The sequence below is a fragment of the Neoarius graeffei genome, chromosome 21 (genome assembly GCF_027579695.1).
Source record: "Neoarius graeffei isolate fNeoGra1 chromosome 21, fNeoGra1.pri, whole genome shotgun sequence".
In the NCBI taxonomy this organism is placed as follows: domain Eukaryota; kingdom Metazoa; phylum Chordata; class Actinopteri; order Siluriformes; family Ariidae; genus Neoarius; species Neoarius graeffei.
Window position 1 is genome coordinate 55,051,966 of NC_083589.1, and position 23,694 is coordinate 55,075,659.

General features: G+C 40.8%; 1 protein-coding gene and 1 long non-coding RNA gene across 4 annotated transcripts in view; one reads left to right on the forward strand and one right to left on the reverse strand.

Moving 5' to 3' along the window:
- The window catches only part of tspan9b (tetraspanin 9b), a 141,323-nt gene extending 131,931 nt beyond the window's left edge, over positions 1-9,392 (forward strand). For all 3 annotated transcript variants that reach the window (XM_060903698.1, XM_060903696.1, XM_060903697.1), the window contains 2 exons: positions 29-112; positions 8,411-9,392. In XM_060903698.1, the coding sequence (XP_060759681.1) occupies positions 29-112; positions 8,411-8,482 (156 nt within the window). In that variant the 3' untranslated portion in view covers positions 8,483-9,392. The remainder of the gene's footprint in view (positions 1-28; positions 113-8,410) is intronic.
- Positions 9,393-15,881: 6,489 nt separating this feature from the next.
- LOC132870130 (uncharacterized) lies at positions 15,882-16,893 on the reverse strand. The gene is made up of 3 exons (XR_009651059.1): positions 16,320-16,893; positions 16,078-16,205; positions 15,882-15,952 (listed from the first exon to the last, which is right to left on the reverse strand). It is a non-coding gene; the product is annotated as an uncharacterized LOC132870130 (long non-coding RNA).
- Positions 16,894-23,694: the final 6,801 nt, after the last annotated feature.

The window sequence follows — 23,694 nt, forward strand, 5'->3', positions numbered from 1 at the left end:
CAGTGTGACCTTGTGCTTTGACTCCTAGGGCTGCTACGAGAAGGTTGTGGACTGGCTGGATGATAACAAACACCTGTTGGGTACGATTGCTATGTGCGTGCTGGTCATACAGGTATTTAAAGCAGCACAAATACACACACACACACACACACACACACACACACACACACACAATAGACCTCGTTCATCAGTCTTTGAGTAAAATTATGTGTAAATGTTTGCAGAAGTCAGACCGAACTAAACATTTACACCCGAGTCACAAAAGTTCCCTGAATGCTGCGTTCTTTGTATTCATGTATGTTGAGAAACAGCAATCACCCGTCAATAATCAGGCACGTACACACACGCCATAGCTGATTGGTGTTTAGTGACACCCACAAAACTCCATAAAAGGCGAAGTGACACCGCTGAATTCGGTGTCGTCCATCCAGCACAATATAATTCAGGTCGAAAGAAAATGGTTTGACACAAACCTGAGGGAAAGAAAGAGGTGAGCTGCTGCTGGTGGAGGTCAAACCATGACAGCTTTTTAACCCTATGGGGTCTGAGGGCATTTTCTGGCTCTGATTTTGTTATGAATTTCAACAAATCTAAGCAGTATTTTCAAAGTCGTATGACTTTTTTTGTATTCAGCACAAGTTCAGCTACAATATCTCTGTAGTGTGTATGTTATGATTGTACTTTTAAAAAATAACAGATAAACAAAGATGTAAAAAGCAGTTTTAGAACTGTGTTGGAATGTGTGAAAAAGCATGTCCTTGCCCATTGTGACGAACCGTTTTGGTCACGAGGTGATTCTGTTCAGTCTTAGGAGTGGATCAAGGACAAAAACTTAAATCTGCTCCATTGATTTGGACAGTGAGAGGGGTATTCAATGAGAAGAGTAAAAATTTCCATTCCATTCAATGAGAAGAGTGAAAACCCTTCCCACTGCCAACTCTTAATCCCATCAGGTCAAGTCCCAATGGGTAAGGTCATGTCTTTTTACACATTCCAACACAGTTCTAAAACTGATTTTACAACATCTTCATTTATCTGGTATTTGACTTTATTTGACTCTTTTCAGTGTGTCTTGAAATTAACTCTTGTACTATTTTACTCAGTTCAGAGCCACAACCAACTCTGTTACTCTGTAATTTTGCTCCCACTTCAACTCCAAATTTTACTCTTGAAACTCAAAATAGAGCAAAATTAACTATTTTTGAGGAAAATAGTTTTAACTCTGGAAAAATTGCTCAGTCATTTTTCCTGTGTATGCACTACAGCACACACACATCAACCGATCTGCTCGTCAGAAATACAAAAAAATACTCAAGTTGATCTTTGGCCAGATCAGGTCAGAGTGAGAAGGGGGAGACACTGCTCATCATCAGTGTTGCAGTTCTCAAGATTGAACCGAATCACTGTCCTGAATCATGAATTGAATCGCTGTCCTGAAATTGAATCACTGTCATGAATCATGAATTGAATCGCTGTCCTGAATCATGAACTGAATCATTAAATGATTTGTTGTCCTGAAATTGATTCGCTGTCCTGAATCATGAATTGAATCGCTGTCCTGAATCATGAACTAAGAATCATGAATTGATTTGCTGTCCTGAAATTGAATTGTTGTCCTGAATCATGAAATGAATCATGAATTCGCTGTCCTGAATCATGAATTGAATTGCTGTCCTCGATCATCCAAAGCACGTAAAATCCGTGTGCCATCTCAGAATAAGTTTTACCTCCAAATAGCCTAAACTATGGCTGATTTATATTTTATCCTGTTTCTGGTAGGCGTTCCCACTGCGAAAGAGAAACCAATTGAAACCGAAAGAGCGCAAGTGATTATCATGCCGTTACCATGTGAACTGTCTTTTATGAATGTGTAAGTGCGCGCTCAGCACTCCGATTCTGGTAAGGTGACGAGTTTTATCTTTCATCTAATTTACAGCGGGGCAAAAAAGTATTTAGTCAGTCACCAATTGTGCAAGTTCTCCCACTTAAAAAGATGAGAGAGGCCTGTAATTTTCATCATAGGTATACCTCAACTATGAGAGACAAAATGAGAAAAAATAATCCAGAAAATCACATTGTCTGATTTTTAAATAATTTATTTGCAAATTATGGTGGAAAATAAGTATTTGGTCAATAACAAAAGTTCATCTCAATACTTTGTTATATACCCTTTGTTGGCAATGACAGAGGTCAAACGTTTTCTGCAAGTCTTCACAAGGTTTTCACACACTGTTGCTGGTATTTTGGCCCATTCCTCCATGCAGATCTCCTCTAGAGCAGTGATGTTTTGAGGCTGTTGCTGGGCAACACGGACTTTCAACTCCCTCCAAAGATTTTCTATGGGGTTGAGATCTGGAGACTGGCTAGGCCACTCCAGGACCTTGAAATGCTTCTTACGAAGCCACTCCTTTGTTGCCCGGGCGGTGTGTTTGGGATCATTGTCATGCTGAAAGACCCAGCCACGTTTCATCTTCAATGCCCTTGCTGATGGAAGGAGGTTTTCACTCAAAATCTCACGATACATGGCCCCATTCATTCTTTCCTTTACACGGATCAGTCGTCCTGGTCCCTTTGCAGAAAAACAGCCCCAAAGCATGATGTTTCCACCCCCATGCTTCACAGTGGGTATGGTGTTCTTTGGATGCAACTCAGCATTCTTTCTCCTCCAAACACGACAAGTTGAGTTTTTACCAAAAAGTTCTATTTTGGTTTCATCTGACCATATGACATTCTCCCAGTCCTCTTCTGGATCATCCAAATGCTCTCTAGCAAACTTCAGACGGGCCTGGACATGTACTGGCTTAAGCAGGGGGACACGTCTGGCACTGCAGGATTTGAGTCCCTGGCGGCGTAGTGTGTTACTGATGGTAGCCTTTGTTACTTTGGTCCCAGCTCTCTGCAGGTCATTCACTAGGTCCCCCCGTGTGGTTCTGGGATTTTTGCTCACCGTTCTTGTGGTCATTTTGACCCCACGGGGTGAGATCTTGCGTGGAGCCCCAGATCGAGGGAGATTATCAGTGGTCTTGTATGTCTTCCATTTTCTAATAATTGCTCCCACAGTTGATTTCTTCACACCAAGCTGCTTACCTATTGCAGATTCAGTCTTCCCAGCCTGGTGCAGGTCTACAATTTTGTTTCTGGTGTCCTTTGACAGCTCTTTGGTCTTGGCCATAGTGGAGTTTGGAGTGTGACTGTTTGAGGTTGTGGACAGGTGTCTTTTATACTGATAACGAGTTCAAACAGGTGCCATTAATACAGGTAACGAGTGGAGGACAGAGGAGCCTCTTAAAGAAGTAGTTACAGGTCTGTGAGAGCCAGAAATCTTGCTTGTTTGTAGGTGACCAAATACTTATTTTACCGAGGAATTTACCAATTAATTCATTAAAAATCCTACAATGTGATTTCCTGGATTCTTTCCCCCCATTTTGTCTCTCACAGTTGAAGTGTACCTATGATGAAAATTACAGGCCTCTCTCATCTTTTTAAGTGGGAGAACTTGCACAATTGGTGGCTGACTAAATACTTTTTTGCCCCACTGTAAGTCATTTAAAAACTATATTATTTGGCAGTGGACACATAGGAAAGCGTCAAGTATAAAGTTTGTGTCAATATGTTTATCATGCTTGTATGATAAAAACTCGCGATGATATTTATCTAAACATGTGACCTACTCATTCTAAACCTGCCGAGCTTCAGTAGCGAAGCTCTCGACCCCAAAGGGTTAAAATTGAGCAGCTGCCGAGGCAAAAAGGAGCAGATTATAAACCAGCTTTCATCCTCCAAAAAAAAAAAAATCAAACTCGTTTCCAAATATCTAGCATCATGTGCCAACTCTTCCAGTAATATCAATTCTGCCATTTGTGCCCCTGTTCATGGCGACCATCTGCACCCAGCAGACCGTCCTCCTGTTCTACACCAGCATCTCATCTTTATCGAAGATTTGTCTGGTAATGAATGTGGGTCGAGTTTTTGAGTTTCTACGTGTTTATATGATTATGACGGGCCTAAAAATATTTAATTTGTGTGTGTTTTGAAATAATCAAGCGATTTGAACTTCACTGTAATCTGTAGATAAAATGCAGTAATTCATCACACATTTTAAGATTTGAAGCTGATCGCTGGAGGTTTACTTTAGGTAGCGTTCAATCTGTTTGGATCCAGCTTGATAAATGAGGCCCATTGTTTCACTCGTATGCAGTGTGTATACTGACATGAAGTTTTGAAGTGTTTTTTATAATCACTCAGAAGTCATGGTATTTTTCTCAAACCTTATAGAGCAATTTGAAACTGCATTATTATCAACCAAATAGTGTTCACACAGTAGAATAGAGGGTTCGTCTGGTCTTCAGACTTCCGTATCGGCCACAGAGACTACTTTCACATGCAAAATAGAAGCACATGAATAGTGCTCTTTGTGAAGTGATTAATATAATGACCAATGATTGATTAAAAGTAGTTGTTTTAGCTCTTGAACGTGATCTGATTTGATGTCCTGCAGACGGACGTTTTTCTGATACCGCAGAAACATTTTAAGTTATTTTTATGCCAATGTTTATTAATTAATACATTTGTCTATAATTTAAAATGTGTGTATTTATATTTACACTGATTGATTGATTTATCTTTTTTTTTTTTTTTAATTAACCTAAACTCCCTGGACTTGTCGGTAGGGTCCGGAATTAGATTCCTGACTCCTAACTACAAGACTTCTTATTAGTTTCACTTTAGTTCTTGAATAATTTTAGTAGTTACTAAATAATATACTATGGAGTCACAGGAGTGCCATAAAAATCTGATTGATTGATAGAGAGATAGATGTTGAAAAAGAATAGGAAAATAAATATAAACAAGTGTTGCCAGGCAAAACAAACCTCGCCCGCTAGCACTTATGATGAATATGAAGGAAGCTATCGTGAAAAAAATAGGTACCCTTTGGGTCCATGTGACTACTGCTTATAAATAAAATAGTTTTCTGATCCCATGTCCATACAGTAAATATAGCATATATATTTACTCTATGAGGCAGTAGCCACAAAAATGAAGCGTAATCCAAAAATGAACAATTTAAAAATCACAGAAGTAAAATATATTAAGTGTCTGTACTTTATATTATTCTACTCTTACCTCTTACAGTTTTCAAAACTGAAACCTCTGAACCGAGGCTGACATACACACGCTGTTGCCATGACCCAAACTCTTATTTCCCGGAAATGGCCCGGCGCTAGAGCTCAGTGGAACGCACTTTCCCTCTGTAATAAGCATAAACACGTCCAAAAGTGATTTCTTTCGTCTAGTCCAGGGCTTTTCAAAGTGTGGGGCGCGACCCCCCTGGGGGCGCCAGAGTTCTTCGGGGGGGGCGCAACATGAGGAAAAATAAACCAGAATAAGTTACTATTGCGGACATTTAGCGAACTTCAGCTAGCCTTTGCCAGAGACAAAATGGATCGATTTTTAGTACCTAAAGCTACAGTGAGTGAGGAGACAAAGTCTGGGCCAAGCAAAAAAACAGAGCCTCCAGGATGTTGCGATTTGCAACTTCAGCGCAAATTCAACCAATCCCCGCGAATTCAGGGCGGTGTTGCAATTATATCCAATCACCGCAACTTTCCCTCAAATTTGACCAATCGGCGTCGTCTTGAGGTGACGTTGACAAACTACCTTCCGCCTTACTTCCGTGTATACGTTCAAGAGAAGCAGCATGCGTGCAGTGTTGCCAGATTGGGCGGTTTCAAGTGCATTTTGGTGGGGTTTGAACATATTTTGGACTGGAAAACGTCAGCAGTATCTGGCAACACTGCATGTGCGAGTCAGTGTTTATGTAGGCTTAAATTCTGTTACTGAAAGTGTGTTATGTTTACAGTGAAGGACTGTGTGAACTTTATTTTTTTTTTTTTTTACTTAATACAAGAAATTAATGGATGCCAACATTTTTGCCAAAATGGTATTTTATTTTCCATTGTTTAGGCAGCTTCAGCATCATACTGTGAGATTCTGTTCAAATTGTTTTTTTCTTCTATGAAGCCTGAGCCATTTATTTTATTAGTTTATAATTATTGTTTAATTTAGTCTTCAGGAGAGACTGCCTGCACACAGTACTAGTATTAAGTTTTTTTTTTCTTACATGAAAGCTGAGGCATTTATATTATATTTTAAGGTAACTTCATGTTGTGCTGTGAGGTTCTATGCACTTTAATTTTTGAACCAACAGGTGCATTTGGATAAGTAAAGCCTATTCTTCTGCATTTTTGTAGTCCTGGTAATCTTTTATATTGGTAAAGTTGTTTATAGGACCATTTCTCAGTGTCTTTTTTGTTTTGTTTTTTATCAATAGTTTTTCAGTAATAACTTAATATTTAACATATCACTCAATTTTAATCACAAAAAGAGAAAATCGTAACAATTTCTCGCAACTTTCACTTCCTCCCGCAATGTAATCGCAACAAAAACCTAAAAAACACCGCAACTTTCATCGCAATTTTTTTGGAAAAACCCCTGCAACATCAGACATTTTAGCCCGCAACAATCACAAAAAAGGCCCGTGAAATCCTGGGGGGACTGAAAAAAGAAGGAAGTATGACCACGATTATTTAAAGTTTGGATTTTCATGGACTGGATCTGAAGATGCTCCACTGCCACAGTGTGTTGTCTGCCAAGAGGTGCTAGCTAACGATGCTATGAGATGTTTAAAATGTGTAAAACAAGATGTTTTAAAAAGCACAGATGTTTAAAATGTGAAAAAGAAAAATGTGTACAACAACCATTTTTTAAATACGAATGGAACATTAAGTATAGCAACAACAAAAATTGTAAGGGGGGGCGCTGTTGTTTATTTGCTCTCTGAGGGGGGGGCTGACTCTCCCACACTTTGAAAACCCCTGGTCTAGTCCATTTATTTTGAGTGGTGAACTGAATTGTATACACTCACCAGCCATTTTAATCGGAACGCGTGTATGCGCATGCGCAGTGCACGACTGTTACACTCTTGCATTCTTACAGCATGATGACGTAGTGGCGAGCACCTCTATATGAGGCAGTAGCCACAACAAAAACAATTTTGACCTTTTTGGTGACCTTGACCAGATGACCCTCAAAATGTTGGAGGTTCTGTTTGAGACTAATGTCCATCTATCCTGAAAGTTTCACGAAGATTGATCTGGCCATTTTCCTATAATATCGTTAACAAAAAAACCCGACCGAAAACGATACCTCGCCCCCTGGTGGACTCGGTTCCGGGCGAGGTAATCAAATATACAAAAGAATAAGAAAATAAATGCTTGTCTTTATTGCTTTGGCTTTTCCCCTGTTGCTTTTTTGTTTGCTTGCTGTCAGTCAGCTGGCTTTGGGCGGGCCTTCCTCGCAATAGGAAATCGCAAAATAAATAGAGAGAGAAAATTTCTCATTCTTTAAATTTGATTTTATTTGTTTTCTTATTTTATTTTTATTTCTGTCTTTATTTTCCTATTCTTTTTCAACATGTATCTTTTGCAAATGTATTCTTTTTTTTATGGCACTCATTTGACTCCATAATATGCTTTAATAGGGATAGTTTAGGGCGGCACGGTGGTGTAGTGGTTAGCGTTGTCGCCTCACAGCAAGAAGGTCCGGGTTCGAGCCCCGTGGCCGGCGAGGGCCTTTCTGTGCGGAGTTTGCATGTTCTCCCCGTGTCCGCGTGGGTTTCCTCCGGGTGCTCCGGTTTCCCCCACAGTCCAAAGACATGCAGGTTAGGTTAACTGGTGACTCTAAATTGACCGTCGGTGTGAATGTGAGTGTGAATGGTTGTCTGTGTCTATGTGTCAGCCCTGTGATGACCTGGCGACTTGTCCAGGGTGTACCCCGCCTTTCGCCCGTAGTCAGCTGGGATAGGCTCCAGCTCGCCTGCGACCCTGTAGAACAGGATAAAACGGCTAGAGATAATGAGATGAGATGAGGAATAGTATAGATAGATAGATAGATAGATGCAACAGAAAAGTGTTCGCCTTATCCGTGGTCAGGAGTCGAGGGAGGAGAGTTGTCCGTACTTCTTGTGGAGAGGGGACGACTTGCTCCAGCCCATCGTCGGTGTCTGTGAACTCATGACACAGAAGAGGGCAGATGGTGCTTTCCTCCGAGTGTGTTGCGATGCCCCGAGATGTTGCAAGAGCACAAGTTTTTAAAAAAAAGAAAAGAAAAAAAGTGCCTTTAGCTGACTTTACATGTCTTTGGAGGAAAAAAGCATGCGTTAGCGTTCACCCTCCCCGGTTTGTAGCTGGCTGGTGTGTGTGAGCTGGCAGAGAGACAAAAACTGAGCCAGCGAGTCATTACTTTTTTAAATTTTGCTGTGTTATTCTGATTCAGTCATATCTAATGACATTTTTAATTGTAGATTATATCTTGTCTAAGCTCTCCACTGATCTCGTTTCCTGTCCTGCAGCTCCTCGGCATGGCGTTCTCCATGACCCTGTACCAGCAGATTCACAGAGCGGGGAAGAAGTACAGTGCCTAAAGGAGAAGAACTTAAACCTTATTAACAAAAAAAAAAAAAAAAACCTACAGCAGCCCTGAAACCTTTCTCCCTTTCTAGTCCACTCTACTTCCTACATCGTTCCATTTCTGGACACTCCCAAGAATTATAGACTGTGTGTCTATGCATTAAATCCAGTACAATTTTATAGTGCATATTTGAAAAAAAAAACATATTTGCAAACACATGTTAAGGATTTGTTCTAGGCAGAAATAATCTTTGGAAGGAAGCAGATGAAATTTGGCTCCTCGCGTGCAGGAGGATTAATGAGGCACCGTGGATCGCTGTTTGTACAACGCATTTCCTCATCGAGGAAAAGATGGGATTTATTAGTCAATGCTCAAGGCTGCTTCTTTGTACAATAATCTACCTTCTGTTTCTCTCACTTGCTCTCACAGACATGCATCGTTTCTTATATATTGACTATAAAAAGCATGTAACGCAGATCTCTTTCGAGGAGCTAACTGTATAGTTGCGCACATTGTTCACTTGCCCTGTTTATCCTATAAATAGATGAATATAATCCTGTTTCTCATGCCCGGTTGTACGTGCGTGTATGCGTGGACACCGTGTGTGGGCAGAGAAAAGTTTTCCACCAAACTAACACTTTGCCTTTGGGCCACTGTGGATCAGTTTGCTCTCTCCTTTTTGCTCTCTCTTTCTGTCTGGTTCGTTTGTTCTAACGTTCACTGATCTTTTCAAAGTTGCCCTCCCCAGCCGAGGTGAACGAGCCATCCGAGGGCAGATTACGAGATTCAGAGAGAAATACAGAGATCGATAAAGGACTAGCATCAGAAGAACAAGCATAACAGAACTTCAAAGTCTGGAAATTTTGGAAATGGTCCACGTCTATAAAGCTTACACACACTGAGCCATAAAGTTCTTAATCATTTCCAACTGTCCCTTGTGTGATTTGATTGTGATTGTTTTTAAGCATGATTTATTCCATTTTATAATCAACTCATGATCTGATGTGTTCAAACTCCCAGAAGGAAAACGATTGCTTCAGACTTCTTTCATGGTTTCTTCTTCAGTGTACACTTCACACTTGGGCTGCTTTCGATTTTCTGAGGTAAATACAGGCTACATCACACGACAACGGCAACGAGATTTTTTTTTTTTAAATATCGCGTCCACATGAGCAATGGATCAGTAAAATATCAGGTACATATGGCAATGCAACGCTTGCTGAAAACGATGCAATACACATGCCACACCTCTACATGCGCTGTAAGACGGTCCCATCGGAGACACCAGAACAAGAGAAGAAGTAGACGCGTGCGCATAAACCCATTCTTCTGTAGCATTAGCCACATAAAGTTTTGATCATTAATCAGTAGCGTAAAACGAAAGACGCGGAAAGAGGAATGAATGGGGGTAGATGGAAGCCGGTACGTCAACATTCTGATATCCTCCAGAATTCTTTAATGGTCCGGAATAAACTGAATGCTACACATTGATGGATTACTTTGTTCTTCTACACCCTTTTTGAGGAATGTACTGTCGGACTTAAACCAACATCTGAAGAGGTGAGATCGCTCCTTTTTTTTTCCCTATTTTTGCTGGCGGGATTGTTTTTGTTTTTGGAAAGCAGTGAAAATATTTTGTAAGCGCGTTTCATGAACCAAGTTATAGGATTTGTTGACAACTCGCATCGAGTTCGTTACACTTCTACCCGGCGTGAAGCACTGACAGTCATGTGGTTGTGACGTCATCATAAACAAATCCGTTCTACTCATCCAGACGACTTCGCAACGGCGCCGTTGCCAGATTTTTCCACTCTGGAACCCGTTCTCAAAAGATTTCGTTTTGGGTGCCCCAAAACGCCGGTCCTGTGTGGACGCCAGGCCGAAACGATAAACAATTTTATCAGATTCAGTTGAATCCGTTGCCGTGTGGACAGGGCCACAGTCAGTCAATGTGAAGAGATTTATCTGCCAGATGACGTGAGTGACATACTTCTTCACTGGCGTGAGAAAGAAAAATCTATTTTCTTCTAATATGGAGAAACATACAACCCCAATTCCAAAAAAGTTGGGACGCTGTGTACGGTAAACTGTAAATAAAAACAGAATGGGATCATTTGCAAATCATGGAAACCCTATATTTCATTGAAAATAGTACAAAGACAACATATCAAATGTTGAAACTGAGAAATTTTATTGTTTTTTAAAAAAATATATACTCATTTTGAATTTGATGTCAGCAACACGTTTCAGAAAAGTTGGGACAGGGAAACAAAAGACTGAAAAAGTTGTGTCATGCTAAAAAAAAATTTGGTTAATTGGCAACAGGTCAGTAACTTGACTGGATTAAAAAAAAAAAAAGAGAGCATTGCCGAGAGGCGGAGTCTCTCAGAAGTAAAGATGGGGCGGGGTTCACCACTCTGTGAAAGACTGTGTGGGCAACCAGTTCAACAATTGAAGAATAACGTTCCTCAATGTAAAACTGCAAAGAATTTAGGGATCACATCATCTATGGTATATAACATCATTAAAAGATTCAGAGAATCTGGAGAAATCTCTGTATGCAAGAGACAAGGCTGAAAACTGACATTGGATGCCTGTGATCTTCAGGCCCTCAGGAGACACTGCATTAAAAGCAGACACGTGTCTGTAGTGGAAATCAGTGTATGGGCTCAGGAACACTTCAGAAAACCATCGTCTGTGAAAACAGTTAATTACTGCAGCCACAAATGCAAGTTAAAACCAGATATAAACAATATCCAGAAACACCGCCACCTTCTCTGGGCCCGAGCTCTTTTACAACGGACTGAGGCGAGGTGGAAAATAGTCCCAAGGTCTGACGAATCAAAAGTAGAAATTCTTTTTAGAAATCATGGACACCACGTCCTCCAGGCTAAAGAGGAGAGGGACCATCCGGCTTGTTATCAGTGCACAGTTCAAAAGCAGCATCTGTGATGGTATGAGGGTGCATTAGTGCACATGACATGGGTAGCGTGTACATCTGGGAAGGCCTCATTAATGCTGAATGATATATACACGTTTCAGAGCAATATGCTGCCATCCAGACTAAATCTTTTTCAGGGAAGGCCTTCCTTCTTTCAGCAAGACAACGCCAAACTGCTTTCTGCACATATTAAAACTGCATGGCTCCATATTAAGAGTCTCGGTGCTAAACTGGCCTGCCTGCAGTCCAGACCTGTCTGCTATTGAAAACGTTTATCGCATTATGAAGCTCAAAATATGACAAAGGAGACCCCGAACTGTTGAGCAACTGAAATTGTATATCAGGCAAGAATGGGATGACATTTCTCTTTCAAAACTACAGCAGCTGGTCTCCTCAGTACCCAAACGTTTACAGAGTGTTGTGAAAAGTAGAGGTGATGCAACACCGTGGTAAACACGCCCCTGTCCCAACTTTTTTGAAACGTGTTGCTGACATCAAATTCAAAATGAGCATATATTTTTCGTAAAACAATAACATTTCTCAGTTTCAACATTTGACATGCTGTCTTCATACTATTTTCAATGAAATATAGGGTTTCCATGATTTGCAAATCATCACATTCTCTTTTTATTTGTTTTATACAGTGTCCCAACTTTTCTGGAACTGGGGTTGTATTTTCTTTTCCAGTCAGTATGAACAAGTTAAAGTGTATGTCAAGTCAAGTTTATTTTTATAGCGCTTTTAACAATAGACATTGTTGCAAAGCAGCTTTGCAGAATTTTCATGACTTTAAAGGAGAACTGAAGGCAAACTTTTTTATGATCAAAATTCTATTTCTCATTTTATTAAATATCAGAATGCATTTTTGATCGCTATTTTGTCGCTGCTGTAGCAAGTTCTGAGTGTTTGAAATATGCTCTGTAATATATATCAGTCCGTATGTCAAAGCGATGGCCGTAAACGAGATTCGTTGAGACCTGTGCGAGACATCGTAGGACGGAAGTAAAACATACAGCGGAAATCAAAGTGACCAACGTCGTCAAAAGACGCACACGCCCTCTTTCGAATGCTGACGTAATCAAGCCGGAAGTTTTGTTTGTTTTGATAGCAATCAGGAAAGTTTGAAAAAAGTAGGCAGTAATCGTCATTTGAACTCGTTTTTGTGCAATACTTCGTTTGGAAAACAGTTTTAAAAATGGCGGCACTGACACCTGGCTGACACGTCACGTTTCGAAGTCTCGCACAAGTCTCGTGAAGATTGCGCAGATAAGCGACACCTGCTGTGGACCAAACGAACTAAATTCAACACGGCTAAAAACTGAATAGGCCGATAAGTATAATGTTTAATTGCGATTAGTTGCCGATACGAGTCACGATATAAGGTTACTAAAACCGAAAATGTAACTGAATAACACGTTAATTAAGAAATAAAGCAAGTTTAAAAATGACTTCAGTTCTCCTTTAAACATGAGCTAATTTTATCCCTAATCAATCCCTAATGAGCAAGCCTGTGGCAAGGAAAAACTCCCTCAAACAGCATGAGGAAGAAACCCCGAAAGGAACCAGACTCAAAAGGGAACCCATCCTCATTTGGGTGATAAATGTATGTATGTAACGCCTCAAAACCCCACTTTTTTCCTTGTACAAAGCAACAATCATTATGTTGATTGACCATGTGTTTTTGAACCGTAGCTGATCCAAAAGGTCATAAATTAATGGAAAATCAATAAGATCAGCCGATTTTCATGGAATCTGCCGAGACTGAACTGGAAGATCCCAGAGGGGTGCGTGACGTCACACATGTAACAAAGATCCAGGTATTGATTTCGTTCCTGTGCACAGCAGTGGTTAGACCAGTCTTGATATGGGATCAGGTTTTGGAGAGAATTCTGATAGTGATTAGGATTCTTATATCTCGGATGAAGGGGCAGATGATTATCAATGATATTCCAGAGTAAATGGTTATCTTTTCGAGCCCCCAAGACAAGAAACAGATGCCAGTTCACGACAGTCCCGCTCACTGCTGATAGCGCACCACCAGCCAGAGAGAATTGGAAACACACAGATTGGTTTGTGGATTTTTATTCTAAGCTGGCTGCTGCAAAATATAGGGAAAATATTTACATGTACCTCAATAAATGCAGAAATATAATCTTTAAAACGTACACTTATTCAGCGTAATTACTGAAAGAAAATATGAAGTGGGCAATAATAGAGGAATCGACGGACTGCCCAAATGTCAACTCAGATGTCATTTATTAAATAAATGGGTTTCTATTTTGCTCCAGTAATTCCCATGTGATCGTTCTGGTGGTGATGAACACTTGATGAATCAGATTTATTATTAGTAGGAAATTGACACGAAATCTGCCCGCTTCGTTTGCACAAACCTCACTTTAGATTAATGTAATTTCTCGGAAATTTGTGAACTGAATGTCTTGTTGTATATGGATTTGAACATCCAAACACAACGCAACATTTTCTTTCACATCATTATTGTTGTTGGAATCTTACAAAAATATCCAATTTCAGCGAGTAAACAAGGACGGAGTCAGATGAACGGAAATGACCCAGACAACCGGACCGGGGTTCCACGCGTGATGTCATGCGAGATTAGCCCTGAGGCAAGGCTGCCTTTTTCCAGGGTCCGGAAGCTGCGATTTGATAGTTTTGTGCTTGATAATAAAATAACATAATATTATTTTTCCACCTGCTTTATTAATTCATGTTGGTCGTTACTAATGATGTATATTCATTTTAAAGCATAAGGCATTACATTCTCTTTAAGAGATTTATCTGCTGGATGATGTGACACTTCATCACTGGTGTGAGGAAGAAAAATCTATTTTCTTTTACAGTGAGTATGAACAGATTAGAGGCGCCCAAGTGGTGTAACTTCACATCTGCACGATCCTCAGTTCAGTCCTCAGCTTGGGTTACTGTGTGTATCTGTGGGTTTTTTTTTTTTTCTGGGTTCTCCAGTTTCCTCAACCATCCAAAAACATGCTGCTCTTGGCTTGGTGTCTGAACTAAAACTGCCCTGAAATGTGAGTAAATTTGTGAGTGTGAGAAACGTTCCATGATGGACTGGCGCCTCATCCGGGGTGTATTCCCACCTTGCACCCAGAATTCCCAGGATATGCTCAGGATCCACCACAACCCTACCCAGGATAAAGTGCTTCCTGATTATGAAGGAATGAATGATGAATAAGATGTCGTACCACTTGCAGTACTTTTTCAGATTCAACCCCAGACTCTGATGTGCTGACTTTTCCCAACCAGACAGCACTTCAGAGTGAGAGTGCTGACTCGGGATTGGCCTGACAGGATGTGAGCATGTCCCCGGAGCACTACTATATTCAGGTGTACACCCAGAATTTGATGGCAGTCCCTCACAGCACTACACACACACATTCACAAACTAAGGGCAATTTAGTGTAAAATCTTCACCACTTGGCTTGTTTTGGGGAGATCGGAGGAAACCGGACAACCCACAGGAAACCTGTGCATGTTGACGTACATACTGTAAGGTTGATGATACACGGGGCAACTTTTGCTGGGCAATTGAGCTTCAACACTTTCCCATTGAGATCGGGCAACAAAATTTCTATCTGAACGATTTTGATCATTTTGGGCAACTTTTTAAGATCATCCAATCAGAGTGCTAACAGCCAATCATATGACCACCTGAGAGCATCTCAAATTTTCAACAAAGATGGCGGCATCTCCAACAGTGGAGCGAAGAAAAAGAGAGACAATTTGTGTCTTTTTATGGCGGTAAGTTGTTATGTTCTGTGTAAACGCAAAGTGGCGAATTTACTTCATCAAATGCTTAGAAAACCAACAGACATCTATCTTTCTGTGCTCAGGTTGTAATTAAGACTGGTGGGTTTTTATTATATCTCTTGCTGGCCAAAAGGCCCAAAGGGAGATTATGTCATGGCAATGTCCATCCATCCATCCGTCTGTCTGTCTGTCTGTCTGTCTGTCTGTCCATCCCAGGAAGGGTACCCAGATAGCAAAAATCAGTTGAATCAACATTGAAATAGCGTTTGGCAGAAAACATTGAAATAATGTTGAAATGATATTGAAAGTGTCCCCTTGAATTTGGGTTGAATCAACGTTGAATTTTCAACCCTATCAGCATTGAATCAATAGTGATTCAACCATCATCTAAATAGAAACTTACATTTAAATTTCTGTTGATTTCATGTTGAAATAATATACTGAATCAATGGTGATTCAACCATCATCTAAATGGAAATCGACATGTCATGACACTGAATCGATCTCTGTTTGACCATTATCTAAAAGGTACATATGCTAATAGAGTATAATTACTTTTATTATTCATTCAGAGTTACTTCATGGGTGTCTATCAGCCTACACAGACAGATCAAACACTGCATACAACCACATACATTCATACATACATATTTGTCAATTACTGAATGAAATAACAGAAGAGGGATTGTTTGTTATTGTTGTTTTATTGTGTCAGTAACAACAGAAAAAAAAAAGACTTCAATCCTGAAGTGGAGGCTGTGGGAGAAGCAGAGGCAACATTTATGTCAGTGCTCATGATAGAACGTTTTGCAGACAACAAATACTACAAATCACCTCTTACTTTTACAAAACAGCAATTTAGGAATATCAAGTTCACTTACATCTAGTTCCTTTTCTTTCCCCCGACACGCTAAGGGGCGTACCGACGCCAATTTTTCACCAATTCGCTGAAGGCCTGCTGGGTAAGCCGCCGGTCCTAGCCATTTCTAGCATAGCAGACCTGCCTCACCTTATGAAAATCATGATAATACAGGTCAGGTTAATTGTCACAGAGGGCTTTTATAGCTACCATTTCACTACTACAAAGCGTATACACTTAACCACTATTTTTAACCACACTTACCACAAAGAGGAGAACTGGCCAGTGTTGTTGAAGCAAATTTCTTCAGTCGCAAGCACGGACAGTCTATGGTCGCAAGTCTCGTCGTCAACGGAGCTCGAGCTCTTCTGAAAGTTCTTCTGAGAGACGGTTACTTGGACCATTCCAAATAGCGGCCGGTACGGTAGAAAACGGAGAAGTTTTTCTGTTCGTTTTTTCCTTACATGTTGCACACACAAGATTTGCACATAACCATAAATAATAATCTATTCTTCATAGTTCCTTGTGCTCTATTAAAATTCTAAATTAAATAAATGAAATTCAATGAAATATAGGAAACCCCCCTCCCACAAAATGGTCTCACCCAGAGTGCACCCCAGGCTCCCGTCCAGTGGTGCAATGTATGATGATGACAAAATCAACATATATTCAACATTGATCAAATGTTTCCTTCAACCATTACATTGATTCGAACACATTTTTTAAACTTTTTATTTTATCAGTGGTTGATTAATGGTTGATCCACCATCAGTGTTCAACTATAACTGTAAATCAACCATCTTGACCAAATATCAACATTGAAATAACATCATTTGCTATCTGGGTACTCACCTTCTGAAATCAACTTATCTCACAATTTTTGGAGGAATTTCATGACCCTTGACAGGATTCTTTGTTGTGTGTCAGTAATACGCATATTGTAATTTCGTTCAATTCAGTCATATTTTACCAGAATTATGGCAGAGTTGCCAGTGGAGGATATTGTGCTCTCAGAGCCAGAGTAACCCAAACCCTAAAATAAAGCTAACCCAAACCTTAAAATAAAACTAACCCTAAAATCAAGCTAACCCTAAAATAAAGCTAACCCAAACCTTAAAATCAAGCTAACCAAAACCCTAAAATAAAGCTAACCCTAAAATCAAGCGAACCAAAACCCTAAAACCAAGCTAACCCTAAAATCAAGCTAACCCAAACCTTAAAATAAAGCTAACCCTAAAACCAAGCTAACCCTAAAATCAAGCTAACCCAAACCTTAAAATAAAGCTAACCCTAAAACCAAGCTAACCCTAAAATAAATCTAACCCAAACCTTAAAATAAAGCTAACCCTAAAACAAAGCTAACCCTAAAATCAAGCTAACCCAAACCTTAAAATAAAGCTAACTCTAAAACCAAGCTAACCCTAAAATAAAGCTAACGGTAAAACCAAGCTAACCCTAAAATAAAGCTAACCCAAACCTTAAAATAAAGCTAACCCAAAAACCAAGCTAACCCTAAAATAAAGCTAACCCAAACCCTAAAATCAAGCTAACCCAAACCTTAAAATAAAGCTAACCCTAAAACCAAGCTAACCCTAAAATAAAGCTAACCCAAACCCTAAAATCATCTCATTATTCTCATCTCATTATCTCTAGCCGCTTTATCCTGTTCTACAGGGTCGCAGGCAAGCTGGATCCTATCCCAGCTGACTACGGGCGAAAGGCGGGGTACACCCTGGACAAGTCGCCAGGTCATCACAGGGCTGACACATAGACACAGACAACCGTTCACACTCACATTCACACCTACGCTCAATTTAGAGTCACCAGTTAACCTAACCTGCATGTCTTTGGACTGTGGGGGAAACCGGAGCACCCGGAGGAAACCCACGCGGACACGGGGAGAACATGCAAACTCCACACAGAAAGGCCCTCGCCGGCCCCGGGGCTCGAACCCAGGACCTTCTTGCTGTGAGGCGACAGCGCTAACCACTACACCACCATGCCGCCCCACCCTAAAATCAAGCTAACCCAAACCTTAAAATAAAGCTATCCCTAAAACCAAGCTAACCCTAAAATAAAGCTAACCCTAAAACCAAGATAACCCTAAAACCAAGCTAACCCAAACCCTAAAATAAAGCTAACTGTCTCAAAACATACAAACATTATAAATTGAACCCAGTTTGAATGCTGTCTATATTTGTAACGAAGGTAAAATGTGGTTCACCAATCCAGCCAAGACTGAATCCAGGTTTAACCTGAGAAGGGATTTTACCTGCGACAGCGACAGCACCAGTGCAAATAACAGAATAAACACCAGTAATGAACCTGTGATTTTTTAAATTCTGTGATGCCTCATGATTTAAAGATTCTCCCAAAACTCGAGTGTAAAGCATTCTGAAAGTTTATTAAAGCGTTAGCTGAACATTATCAGGGAAAAGAGAAGAAAAAAAGAAAAAATATTAAAACAAGAACTCTTTACAACTCAAAATGCACAGCAATACAAAACAGGAAATAGAAAACCTAGTAGGCTACGGCTCTTGACCTCCACAGTATCCAAGGTAACACAAAGTTAAGGGGTTTCACAGCACTCTAGTAGTCAGGAGCGAAAGGAGCGCTGTGCAGCGAGAGCTCTGCGGGTTACGCCTGCGTCTGGCTCCATCGGTCAGCTCAGCGATGGCTGCTGTTTTCATCTAGACTGAGCTTCTGGATGCATGTTGAAAACTAACCAGCTTTATTAACCTTCTTACAGGTTTTTACACATGGTACAGTCGAGTGCAAAAGTTTGCACACCCGTCAAACCAAACAAAGGCAACAAATTACTTAGTGTGTTCGAATTTACAGATGTTACATTATCCTACGCAAATACGGTCCAATATTTATCCCTCACCACGAAGCGCGCAGGAGGATATAGGAGCAGAGCCCGTCCGTCTGTCCATCCGTCCGTTTCAATCTGGACAAGTTTTCTCAGAAACTACATCAATGAAACTTTGCGTGCTCATATTACTAGTCATGATTTAAGTTGAGTTTGAAAATAATTTACGGGAAATTCTTATTTTCAGAGTTATGGCCTTTGATTTATGTTATTGGACTTTGTACAAGTGGACTCAATCTGGACAAGTTTTCTCAGAAACTACATAAGTTACATCAAGGAAACTTTGCGTGCTCATACTACTGAAAAAAGCTGGGTGGCGTTTTATGAAGGCGTCATAGCGCTTACGACATCATAAGTCAATATTAAAGCAATGGGTCGTAAGTGTTAAGAGGTCTTCATAAAATGCTCGTGGTGGAGGATAGTGATGACCATGTCTTCTTGTTTATTTATGTTGACGTGTTCATAGTGGCAATAATTTTGGGGGGGAATGTAAGCCTTTATTCAGCACATGTACATTAGAGCACAGTGAAGTCCTTTCTCTGAATTTATCTCATGTAGAGATGTGAACAGAGGAGTGGGAAGCTGAGCTGGAGCATTTGGGGGTTCGGGGGTAAGTGCCCTTACTCAAGGGTATTTCAGCCGTGGATGTAGACGAAGGAGAAAGTGCTGTTTGTTGACCCAAATTTTTTTTTTTCCTGCTGGTCCAGGGAATCAAACCAAACCAGCAACCTTTTATTCCCAAAGCTGCTTCTCTAACCTTAAAGGTCCCATGGCATGAAATTTTCACTTTCTGAGGTTTTTTTAACGTTAAAATGAGTTCCTCTGACCTTCTTAAGTCACCCCAGTGGCTAGAAATTTCATAATGTGTAAACCAAACTATGCCCAACATTTGAGAATGGCGCGTCAAAACGGCGCGTTGATAAGCTCTTCCCTTTACTACGTCAGCAAGGAAGATGATCCCCACGCCCCCCCTCTGGATTCCCACCCACTGTATGGATTGCCCCGCCCAGTTGTAGTGAGGAGACCACAGAGGACACAACAACATGGTACCACCTAAGCGAGCGAAACATGGAAGTTGCGCTGTACATGGATGTGACAACACAGAAAAGAGTCTGTTTTTACTGCCGACGGGAGAGCCCCTGAAGACGCAGTGGCTTAATTTTATTTACTTCAATAATACGCCGTCGAGTCTACCTAAGACGGTGTATGTTTGTCGGAAGCATTTTCCTGAGGAATGTTTCCACAACTTGGGACAGTACAGGGCAGGTTTTGCACATCAACTGTCACTGAAGCCTGGGTCCGTACCAAGCATCCCTGCCGCATCAGCAACAAACACCGAACAAGTAAGTGTATAACTGGTCGTTTTGCCGTGTTTTAAAATCGGTGCATTAGCCTAGCAATGGCTACATTAGCTGTGCAGTTAACCGCTTCCTGCAGTTAGCCAGGTAATCTGCGCTACAAAACTAAAGAGCATGCAGCATGCTCTGTTAAACTGAGTTTAGTCTGGAAATTGACTAACTTATGAGCTTATGTTTGACTATTGCTCCGCAATGCATGTCTTCTGTTGGATAAGCGATATGTTGCTGTAGTTGCTGCTTCTATCCTCTTTGGTTATGGAGTGTGTGTTCAAGCCTAGGGTATTATACGTTCATAAACTACCACTCCGAACACTCTCACACTCTGTTCTCTGTGTCACGTTGAGTTTACGAAAGGAGTCCGAGGGAGAACGGGGTTTTGTCTTAGCAGCGTGGCTACAGGCGCTGATAGCAGCGAGTATGTGTGCGCGCAACTTGGTCAAGCCCCTCCCCCCATGGCCCACCCCCACCCTCTACCCTTCCCCGTCTCCTGCTTCTCATTAGCAAAACGACGCACTGGGAAAAGCGCTGAAATGGGGCTTTCTCCCAGGAGGCTATATTTACGTGCCGAGGGTTCATTTCGAGAAAGGCTGCGGATATAACATCCGGAAACCTCCATGAGCCCGTTTAAAGCATCAACAAACTACCATGCCATGGGACCTTTAAGGACATGACTTCTACAAAGATACAGCACCTGGTCCTCCCAGGCCGTCTCTCATCCAGGTTCTAACCAGGCCCAACTCTTCTTCGCTTCAGAAATCTGAAAAGCTTAATGATCAAATCAAAAGTTTCCATCACTTTAACTGAATGTCATTTAAATAAGTTGCCCATGCTTTGTCTTTATCGCTGCCTCCAAACTCATTTGTATCTACCGTACGAATGAGCTTTTGGCTTCTCCAGCCCTTCCTTCCTTCTTCACATATTCCTTTACTTCTCTTTAAACTACCTACATGTGTTGGTTTTTCTCGAAATTTTGGATTCCTGTCTAATTTTAGGATTCACCTACCATACATTCCTCTTTACCCTTTATGATTTTGACAATTTGCGATGGTGATATGGGAGACACCTAGAAAGTAAATTTTTCTGCTTTTTCAGCTAAGTTAGCGGTCACAAATAAAATTCTCCCAGAGGAAAAGGCAGTTCACTTAAGGGAAAAGAATGAGGGATGCAATATATTATTTGATATGAGTTTGCGTCTGATAGTGGTTACTTTTGCTTTGAGCTGGTCTTTTGTGAGCCAATAGAACACAAGTGGGTGGGGCTATGATTACGAAACAAAACGAAGAAGCCATAGCAATTTGAGCAGCAATCATCCTCATTTTCTTGCCATCTCATCCACCAAGATATAGAGCGGCGGCTACAATTATCGACAGTCCATAATTATCGACACCTTTTCAGATTTACCAATAAAAAACTATTTTACAAAGGTGAGTTTCAGTTACAACAGTTATTATTGGTTAATCAATCGACCAGAAGACCCGCCTCGCCCTTTGATCTTGTTGTCTGATGACACAGCTCGTTACCTGAGATGGAATTTTTTTTAGCACGATCAGCAATTTTTCGGAAAACCCGGACGTTATCATCGCAGGTGAGCATGGTGGAAAGATCATGGACATGTTTTTACTGATCAAATTTAATGAACTCCTCGTCAAAACCTACTTTGTTTCTGACTCTTTCATTTGACAGTCGCCATTTTGTATCTAAACGCGCGTTTGAGAAGTCACGTGAGGTGTTGAGAATAGTGATCACTTTCACCGGTGTCCACCATTATCGACACCCTGTGGAATTAAGAGACATTAACGCTATGTTCACACTGCAAGGCTTAATGCTCAATTCCGATTTTTTTGTGAAATCCGATTGTTTTGTGAGGTCGTTCACATTAACAAATATATGCGACTTGTATGTGATCCTCAGTATGAACGAAAAGCGACCTAAAAGTGTTCCGCATGCGCATTGCAGGATACGACGACGTCACACGCAGTGAGCATGGCCAGTGTTTACGGAAGTAAAACCGCCCAGTTGCGGTATGACCCATCCAATCTAGCTTGAATAGCTGCATCCCCCCAAATGGAAATCAGCTCCCTAACCTCTGCGTCCTTCCATTGAGAAGATTCAGAACCTTCACAGCCCGAAGCGTCCCTCGCATTGATGTCATGCGCAGGGGCGCAGATACGTTTTTTGAACTGGGGGGGGGACAAAAAACTGGGGGGGGGGACAAAGCTGCCAGCAAACCAACCCCAACCCCGATATGCCTGTCAAACTTGTTGTGGGTTACCATAGCAACCAAGCTCGAGCTCGCAACCTGTGCAGTCTGCGCAGCTCAACCAACCGAATATCAGTCTTTGTTTTATGTGAGTTGTTGCAACTACTGTATGTATACACTGCCGTGCACCTCAATAAACCGAATGGTAATTAGTCTTTTGATTTTTCCGTGAGGTTTGCTTTATGCAAAGAAAGACAGCATAGACGTTTTTTCCTCCCTATAAGTGGGGGGGACCGAACGAGGTGAATTTAAATCTGGGTGGGACGACTCCCACCCTCTATCTGCGCCCGTGATTATGCGCCATGTTGTTGTAACTTTTTTTGAGAGACCCGCCGCCTACTTCAGCGCAGAATAGTGACGTTTGTGGCTTGTTGATGACGTGTAAGTCGGATGAATGCGACCTGGCGGTTCAGACTGAAGTCGCATATGAAAAGAGCGGATAGGAATCGGAATTAGGACCACATATCCAAACGGCCTGGGTCGGATTTGAAAAAATCGGATCTGTGTCGTTCATATTGTCAATAAAAGATCGGATACAGGTCACATATGGGCGAAAAGATCGGATTTGAGTCACTTCAGCCTGCAGTGTGAACGTAGCCTTACAACTGTTATGGATCGATCTTTGTGTAACATTGTTAAAGTAGATGAAGTACTTTAAAAAAATAAAAGTGCTGTGATTTATAATAATTTTTTTCTGATTCATAACAGAATGGAATGTTTATAGAGTATTTGGAATCTGATTGCAATAAATAGACAAGAATTAAATTCCTAGCATATAAAAAATTACATGCTTGAATTATTCAGATTTTTTGATTCCATTCAGATTTTATTTAATTTTTTTTTTGGCAGTGTGTTGTAAATATCTACCACATATTACAATATCAGTAGACATTTTATATTTTGGTTCGAGGAATGACACGCGACTTTTGACCTGGAGTTTCCTGCGGTTACAGTGTCGATTCCCTGTTGATATTTATTGGTAAACTACAAAACTAGAAATTAATACAAACAACAACGAATGATTAACAAAATGTGATCTACGAAAATATTTAGAAAGTGGAACAAAGATTTTCTGACGCAGGTTAAACATTATCAGTTCATTTGTTTACAAACATTACAATTACTTCCTCATTTACGTAAACACCGACA